This window comes from Struthio camelus, chromosome 6, assembly GCF_040807025.1.
Source record: "Struthio camelus isolate bStrCam1 chromosome 6, bStrCam1.hap1, whole genome shotgun sequence".
Taxonomy (NCBI): Eukaryota; Metazoa; Chordata; class Aves; order Struthioniformes; family Struthionidae; genus Struthio; species Struthio camelus.
In genome coordinates this window covers 35,677,125-35,685,773 of record NC_090947.1, presented here as the reverse complement: position 1 = coordinate 35,685,773, position 8,649 = coordinate 35,677,125, and the positions used below count along the sequence as shown (strand labels likewise).

Sequence of the window (8,649 nt, the reverse complement as noted above, 5' to 3'; positions counted from 1 at the left end):
GCTCACGTGAGCTCACTGCTGCCTTTACACAGAGAGACAATCTTGGTTCAGCAGGATGTACCTCATTTAAAAAGCAACGACTATATTGCTAAAGTCATTAGGGCGACTCACGTGTTTCCAAGGCGGACCTATGCTTACTAATTTTGCTAACTGGGGGCTAAGTTGCCTAACACTTTGCAGGATTGAGCCTCTGTTGCAAAAGGCGCAAGTCATGTGAGTTTTTTGCCAGATAAGGTTGGTTTATTTTGTCTGGCCTGAGCCTGCATCTGCTTAGGGGGGTTAAGTGCAAGCAGAGCTTGTTCGCTGCACCCAGCAAATGAGACAACACAAGCTGCTCGCAATTTTGAGCCAAAAATAAATAAATATTCTTAAATCTAGCACTTGGAAGTGGAAAGGCCTAGCAGCAAACGTATGCCATCGGTCCGAACGCTGCAATTTGGAAATACTGTTTAATTCATGGAATAAATGTCATCTGATGAGCCTAAAATAAAAGGGACAGAGGAAGCCTGTCGTTTGCTAGGTCAGATAGCACGCTCAGAGGACAAAAAGTGTTGCAGACCACAAAGCCGGGGAAGCGCTTTTAACAGACGCTGCAAAAATTTGCCCCGTGCTGCAAGCGGAAAAAACCCAATCCAAAGTTTGAGGCAAACATAATCCAATCGTGTGTGCACCTCTGAAGAGAAACCATTAAAAGATTTTGCAAAAAGGGAGAAAGAAAAAGTTCAGAAGTTACCATGAAAACGTGAAATAGGTGAACGTATTCTTCAGAGCTCCCCTTGGGAAGAAAAATACTGAAAGCGTTACAGAAAACATCTCCAGCCAAACCAGAGCTGATGTATATGTATTTTTAAAGAAAACAAATAGAAAGCCCTGGTGAAATGGTTCAGAGATTCAAATAATGAGACAGCGTGTAAAGAGGACTGATGCGCAGAGAAAGGGAAGTCAGAGCGGGGGTAAGCTACCAAACACCGTGGGGCTGAGAAGGGGACCCCTCCCACTCTGTACAGTTCGGAAAATACCGAGAACGGGTCCTGAGCTCACGTCGAGGGAGGGCAGGCGCAGCCTTAGGGGCTGGGGCCTGGGAAGAGCAGCCTGCGGCCCCGCACCCGGCTCGGGCACACGTCTGCTAGAGCCCGCCGAATCGCTGCAGCCCTCGCGGCGGGCACCGAAACCAGAATTTGGCCATAAAAACAAGGTTTTCTGCTGACACAGCGAAATACAACTTGCTTGGGTCCTTTTTTTTTTTTTAAGCTGTTTCTGACCCCCCCAAAAAGAAAAAAAAAAAAGTAAAGCAATGAGTGATTCATTAGGGGATGGCCAAACAAGAAAAGACCAAGGGTATAAAACTTTATGAGCGGAGGCATTTTTGCTGACAGCACAGGTAGAGATATGTAACGCGGGGCCAAGATAAGAGGCGCTGGGCAGGGGGTCCCCGGCAGCCCCCCCATCCTCCCCCCTCCCGCCCCCGCGCCGGCCGCACCTGGGTCCCGCCGCCGCCGCCGCCGCCGCCGCCGCGGGGGGGCCCCGAGGGCGCCGCGGCCCCGGGCGGGGCGGCCGGGCGGGCGCGCTGCCCGCCGCCCTCGGCGGCCATAAAGAGCGGCGGCCGGGGCCCGCCCGGCCTCTGCGCGGCTCGCGGGGCCGGCGGCAGCATGAGCGCCGTCGGGGCGCAGGTACGGCGCTGCGCGGCCGCCGAGGGGGTCTATGGCAAGGGGGGGGAGGCGGTTTGCAGGGTCGGGCGGTGCACGCCGGCGATGGGGGGACGCAGCCGGGGTGGCTTGGACGCTGCGCGGGTTTTGGGGGGGGGCAGGGTTGGAGGGTCGGGGATGGGGCGCACAGTGGTGGGGGGGTGGTTGGACGGCTGGGAAGGGGGCGCACAGAGGTGGGGGGGTTTGGACGGCTGGCGAGGGGGCGCACAGAGGTGGGGAGGGTGGACGGCTAGCGAGGGGGCGCACAGTGGTGGGGAGGGTGGACGGCTGAGGAGGGGGCGCACAGTGGCGGAGATGGGGTTTGGATGGCCGGGGAGGGGGCGCACAGTGGTGGGGGGGTGGGACAGCCGGGGAGGGGGCGCACAGTGGCGGGGGGCGGTTGGACGGCCGAGGAGGGGGCGCACAGTGGTGGGGGGTGGTTGGACGGCTGAGGAGAGGGCGCACAGTGGCGGGGGGGTGGGACGGCTGGCGAGGGGGCGCACAGTGGTGGGGGGGTGGGACGGCCGGGGAGGGGGCGCACAGTGGCGGGGGTTGGACGGCCGAGGAGGGGGCGCACAGTGGTGGGGGGGTGGGACGGCTGAGGAGGGGGCGCACAGTGGTGGGGGGATGGTTTGGATGGCCGGGGAGGGGGCGCACAGTGGCGGGGGTTGGACGGCCGAGGAGGGGGCGCACAGTGGCGGGGGTTGGACGGCCAGCGGGTACACGGTGCTGCACGTCTCAGCGCCGGCAGGCACGGCGCGGCCAGGCTCCCGCTGCCCCCTCTGGGGAGCACGTGGCAGCGCAGAGCAGGCACGCCGCCACGGGGATGGGCGCCGCTCAGGCCCCCCCCCCCCCCCCCCCCGCAGCAGAGCTGCTGCTGCCGCTCCCCTTCCTGGCAGCCAGTTTTGTTGGGGGGGGGGGTTGCAGCAGGGCTTAGCCCCCGTGTCCTGCCGTGCCTGCACCTGGCCTGGGTGTGAGCGCCGGGGCCCTGGGAGCTGCACCCGCTCTGCCTCCCCCTGCCTCGCTGTCCCTCCGCGAGAACGGGGTGCTCATCGCCGTTACGGGCGCGTACGGATCATCTCAAACGCTGACATCATTCCTACAAGTCCATTAACTTCGCCCTTCTAATTTCATTTCGGCCTCGTTAATGGCTGAAGGAGCCCCGTCAACTCAATTTATTTTCTCTGCTGCTCTCTCTTAAGGCGCAGAGGCTGCTGGCGCACAGGCGACCGCAGAAGGCCTTCTTCGAGGCGTTCATCAGGAGCCTCATCATCCTGTGCGTGGCCATAGCGGTGGTCTTGTCGTCCATCTCCGTCTGCGACGGCCGCTGGCTTTTCGCGAGAGGGGAGCTCTTCGGACTCTGGCACTTCTGCACCGTCAGCAACAGCAGCGTCCTGAAATGCGTCACCGATCTGAGCCTGGCCAACGTGGAAGGGATGAACGTGGGGATGATCCTCATCAGGAGCATGGTGGCTTTTGCCGTCGTGGTAGCCATATTCGGCCTGGAGCTCCTGATGGTCTCCCAAGTCTGCGAAGATGCCAACTCGAGGCGAAAGTGGTCGCTGGGCTCAGTTCTCATCCTCGTCTCTTTTTTGCTGTCATCCGCTGGAGTCCTGAGCTTCTCAATCCTCCTGAGGGATCACATCACCTTCATGGGCTTCTCGCTGACGTACTGGTGCGAGTTCATTGCCGCCTTCCTCTTCTTCCTTAACGGGATCAGTGGACTCCACATCAACAGCCTCACGTACCCGAGGAGCAGCGTGGGGAAAATCTAGGTGCCGAAAGCGCTCTCTGCCTTTGCGTAATCAGCTTTGCCAATTAGACTGGAAGAAGGAGGAGTCTAATGAAGTTTGAAAAGGACGCTGCGTCTTGCATTGTGTGTAGAGAGGGGAAGCGTGGGTCAGTCGGACGGTTTGGTTTTGGAAGACAGACCCACCGATCAGCGTGGAGGGCCGCACAGCATGGGCAAAGCGGGAACTAGGACTGGCTGTTACTGAAATGCAGCTTTCTGGGGCAATGGATTCAGAGGGTTTCCTGTTAAAAAATAGCAAACTGCAGCCTACACAAGCGTGCTCGGTCGTGAGGCTTATACACAGCCTGTACTGTTCCGGGTTTGGTAGTGTGGAGCTTTTCCCCCATCCTCTGGAGCCCGTGAAGCCCGCGTGACACAACATCAGTGTCTCATGCACTTGTTTGGTATCAGGGACAGGTTATCTGTGCTTCCCCCTGCGCTCCTCAGCTGTTGTAGGGCGTTGCTCTTCCTGGGTTTTTTGCCCTCCTTTTTGGGAAGGAGGGACGAGCTCTGCGTGGGCTTGGGGTGGGAGCTGTGGCTGGCCAGACCGGGCGGTCGCCTCGGCTTGTCAGCGCGCCGCACCTTCTGCTGTGCGGCTGGGCCACGAGGCTTCTCACCAGGGCGATGGCAAACAGGCTCATCCTGCGGCTGCGACCAGCCCGTCACAGCCTTCTCCCGTAGCGTCGCCCCTGGGATGAGCGAGCTGCAGATCTTCCTGGTCGCACCAAGTCCCTTTTCGTCCCCTGACTAACAACGGGACTGGGTGAGGAGGGAGAAGGGGGAGCTGGCCGAGCAGCTCTAGCAGCGAGGATCTGCCCCATGCTAAGATCTCGACAGCTGTTGCAGTTTTTAAATTCCTCATTTGTGTTTGAGGTAAAACAAGAGGCGACTGCAGAGGTTGGCTGCTCCGAATATGTCCTCCTTGTCCGGTCCAGGGTACAGCACCCCCTGCACAGCAGATAAAAATATCTCCGGAGTACCCCAGGGCCTCTGATTTGATGCCTGTTTTGTATCTGCTGGTGAGATTTCTTGTAGTCAGTTTTAAGGCAAATGTTCATACGTGCCTCATCTCTGTTCTTGATAGTTGTTAGCAAGGTATTTGTTTTTGTGCAGCAAGTTTGACGCAATTTTTTTTTTTTACCTGACACGAAAGCAGCATAGCATGAAGGCCGAGAGGGCTGTGCAGGTGAGCCGCAAGTAAACGGCTCTGCTGGAGGAGCCGGGTGACAGCTGAGAAGCGCAAGTCCTGCCCGAGCCTACGCGTGCACTTGCCAAATGCTCTCCTGTGGACTCGCTCCCGTCCTGAGGACAGGCTCCTTCCTCCAATGTCATAGCGTTTATTTACAAGAATGTCTCTAAGCATCTTCTGAGATCGCGTTTCAGGCCAGGTCTAGACATGAGCCTTGCTCTGGTCGGTGCTGCTGGTGCTTTTGTGCACAAGTCAGCGTGTCTTCCCGAGAAGACAGTGCACTGAGCTGTGTTACCCAGCCTAACTCCCAAATCTGTTGCAATGTCTGGGGCTCTGTCAGAGCTTCCTGGCCCTCTCTCAAGGATGACGAATTCTGGGACTGTACCCTTAACCTGCCTCTGGAAAATTGCACTGTGATCATACCTCTTTCTGAAGGTGCTTTTGGTTTGCACTGTGTAAAGCATGCCAGTGGGCTGACCTTGCAGACACCGGTATGAATAGTGCTGTTGGTTTTAGCAGAACCGCCTGCCCCAGCGCGAGTCTGCAAGGTGCAGTCCCAAATTGTTGCACTTTGGCGTTAGCAGTTGGCAGAGTGCCTTAAACGACCCGTGACCCCGTTCTGGTTCCCCTGCCTAGGGATGCCCACACTGCACCCTGACACGAGACAAGGGTCTGGGTGTTCTTGGCTTGTCTAGAAACCTGGAACGTGATTCCATTGCGTGCCGCCTTGGTGGCGTCCAAAATCCTGTGTGCGCTCCTTTTAGTCCCCATGGGGTACGGTGCCTTTAGCCTGCAGACCCTGGCCTTGGGGAAGGTAGGGAGAAACCAGACCATGTGCCTGTCTGGTGCCTCCTGCCCTCCTCTGGGGGGATGCCCTCTACTAGCTGAAGAGGCCTTTTGTTGAGGTAGGGAATGAATCCTCTAGCAAAAATACTGCTTAAAAAAAATTTTTTTTTCAACTAGCTTTGTATAATACTGTTTGACTTACTAATTCTGAGTGAAGAGGCATTTTGGTGGCTAAGTACTACAAAAGAGGATTGATTGTCTTGGAGACATGCTTACCTACACAAGCTATGTAGGAGCAAATGGTAGTTGTTCACTTTCTGAAGCCTGCTGAAATGTCAAGCAAGATTTCCTGAAGTTTGTTAAATAAATTTCTTTGAAATAAGAGAACTGCAATTCTCTGGTTCTGTATTGAGATATTGGGCTGCAGATTTGAGGGGAAGAGTGGAGGTTTATGTAATCCCTCCCAGGCACCAGTTCCACATGGGTACTCGGTGGGATGGATGAAGAAATGCCTGCTTGGTGCCCTGATGAGCGCTGACCGGGGGGCAAGGCTCTGCAGAGCCACCGGCGATGCTCCTCTTCCCCCTCCAACACGTCCACGCTGCCCCAGCAGCCAGCTCACTTGCTGTGTTACGAAACGAGAGGGGCAGTCGGCTGCGCTTAGGCAAATTCGAGAGATCCTTTTAGGCTCTCGGTGATTTCCTGCTGTTCAGGTTCTGTTTACCAGCTAAATAGTTTTTTTTCCTATGTCTTCCTGTTGTGTTTTCCCACACCTTAAGCACCATCTGAAGCACCCTTGCTCTTTCCCCAGCTTTCTCGTGCTAATTTTGTCTGCAGAGTAGTATTTGAGTATAAATATTACTTTTTTTTTTTTTAAAGCTCACTATGCTAACAGTTTTTCTCAAATGTCAAGCATTTCCAGCTCCACCCCCGAATTAGTTTATGTAGCCTCGAGCAGGGTAACTAGCACCTGGTATTCTCTCTCCAGTGAGAGAGACCAGTTGGCCTGTCTCAGATGGTTTGATGTCCCTTAAAAGCTGGGTAATGATCACCACCCCCTGTGAAAGAGTTGTTCAAACTTGTTCGGATGCTAACTTTGATAGGAAACCTGTGCACAAACCATTGCTTGTGGATAAGAATAAGGAAATAATAGGCTAGGCCCACTAACTAGGGAGATACCCTGGAGATACTAGGGAGATATCAGTACCGGTACTTGCATTTTAAGCCTTTACAGTGGCCTCATAGGCTGTGCATCGAGGAAACCCCTGGCTGGGTGCTGAGCAGTCTTTTGCTTTTGTGATTCGGGGGGGGAAGGTGATTACAGGAAGATTACTGGCCTTGCCTGTCCTCTTTCCCTTTCCCAGGGCTTTTGGTAAGAAGCAGGTGATGGCCCTTCTAAACCACTGGCTTGAGCTCGCGTGTTCAAGAACAGCCTCTGTGCTGGGTGAAAGACCAGTGTGTCCAGGGGGGCAGAAGGGGGGTGTTGGTTGGGTTCTTTGTGGTTTCCCTTGATCGCCAGCCATGGATCCATCTGCTGTGAACTGGCACAAGCCCCTTTTGAAGCTGTTGATTTCAATTCCCCTGATGCTCAGTCGTGAAGAGTTTCACAATATAACTCTTCATGGTATAACATTGCTTTTTGCTTCTGACAGTTTAGGTGGGAACTTCCTTGTAGCTGTGTTGGGAGAAGAATTCATTGATCGCTTCTTCTTAAATTCAGTCTTATGTTTTAGACTGCTGGTGTTAGGGCTGCCGAGCTGCTGCCGGGATTGCTGGCTTGGAGAGCTGCAACCGGCATCTTCGATGACCCGGAGCAAATATCCAGGGATTGTCACAAGCTGAACGGTGATAAACAACCTATCTGAAAGATGGTACTGAAGTCCTGTTTCCTAATAACAAATGCCTGCTGTCCGTTAAATAAGGAGCAAGGATGGAGAGGGGGAAAGTCGGTGAACTCTGCATATGTTCATGTTGCGCTTTTTTGTCCAATGGCACCTGTAGCTATTTCCAGGCCACTGAAGTTGGGAATTTGTGTCTTGCACCCGTTCCTCGCTCCCACTCTTTGCATTGCTCCCTGAGATTTTCTTCTCTCTTCATCTGCTTAAAAGCATGTCAGAGGGATTGTAGAGTTCCTGGAGTTATGTAGCTCTTAATTCTTGAGTCTCACCTTGCTGTTAATCGCAGAAATATCCTTGGCAAGGAAGACTGCTTTTGCATAACCTGAAGGGGGCTGGCAAGGTGAGAACCCCACCTTTGCTACTGTGTGCTGCGACAGCAGCCTTCCACCTTCAGGTCTCGGCACTGCAGTGCGTGGGGCCACCTCCGTCCAGCGCCTACGGGGGATGGACTCGCTCTTCCCGGAGGCCCGAGCGCTCCCACGCCAGCCGACAGCCGCAGCGACCGGCGGAGACTCGGCTCGTCGGACAAACCAGGCCAGTGCCCGGTGCCTGGGCAGTAAATGCCTGAAGCAGAACATGTAACGTGGGATCTGGGGACGCTTGCCTTGCTTTCAAGCAGCTCAAGCACAATCAGAATGACCCTCTAAATCAATAGTTTCTGCCAGAAGGCTGATTTGGAAAAAAAAGAAAGAAAATAAACCGCTTTTTTATTTCAGAGCATATGATCCCCTGCTGTTTGCCCAGGATTTCTGTACAAATATATATCGTGCTCTGCCTGGGCTATGCCCAGCCTTGTGCCAGCCCTTGCACCATGCTCCGAACTGAGCTTTTCCACAGGCTTGTGAGATAGCAAATAATTGCATCAGATCTGCTTAATTACACCTTATTGGATTTCTTCATCTATATTTTTTCATTAACGCAGTAAGAAGGCGCTCGTGTTTAAAACAAACAGCTGCTCTGGCTTAACTGATAAATGTTTAATTCCCAGGCAGGGAGCATGCGTGCTGTTTCCCTGCTCTCGTTGGTCTTAATTTAGCTTTCATAGGCCAGAGAGAAAATTAGGCTAACGATCGTGTCTGTTTTGGAAGTATCTGACTTGCTAAACACACTGGGCCCGAGCGAATCCCTCAGAAGCTGGGAGGATCTGCTTGTTTTGAGTAAGTTAGCAAGGCGCAAGGGGGGTTTTATCCAGACTTGAGGGAACGTGTGACGGGGAAAAAACGTATATATCTTTTTCCTGTCCTTAAACTCGCAGTTTAAAACTCAGCTAATCACAGCAGTCAACATCTGCTTCTGGGC

The 8,649-nt window shown here is 54.3% G+C and overlaps 1 protein-coding gene across 1 annotated transcript; it reads left to right on the top strand.

Annotated features, from left to right (window-relative positions):
* The first annotated feature begins 1,553 nt into the window (after positions 1-1,553).
* On the top strand, positions 1,554-8,242 carry TMEM37 (transmembrane protein 37). Its single transcript, XM_068949153.1, has 2 exons — positions 1,554-1,670; positions 2,888-8,242. Exons 1-2 carry the CDS (start codon positions 1,650-1,652, stop codon positions 3,458-3,460), a joined length of 594 nt encoding a protein of 197 aa, XP_068805254.1. The 5' UTR covers positions 1,554-1,649; the 3' UTR covers positions 3,461-8,242.
* The last annotated feature ends 407 nt before the right edge of the window (positions 8,243-8,649 follow it).

What these genes read in the sequence shown, in the direction of transcription:
- TMEM37 (XM_068949153.1), top strand. Translation starts at nt 1,650, where the DNA reads ATGAGCGCCGTCGGGGCGCAG. An exon ending in TGAGCGCCGTCGGGGCGCAG is followed by an intron (nt 1,671 to 2,887) that starts GTACGGCGCTGC and finishes CTCTCTCTTAAG; the next exon opens with GCGCAGAGGCTGCTGGCGCA.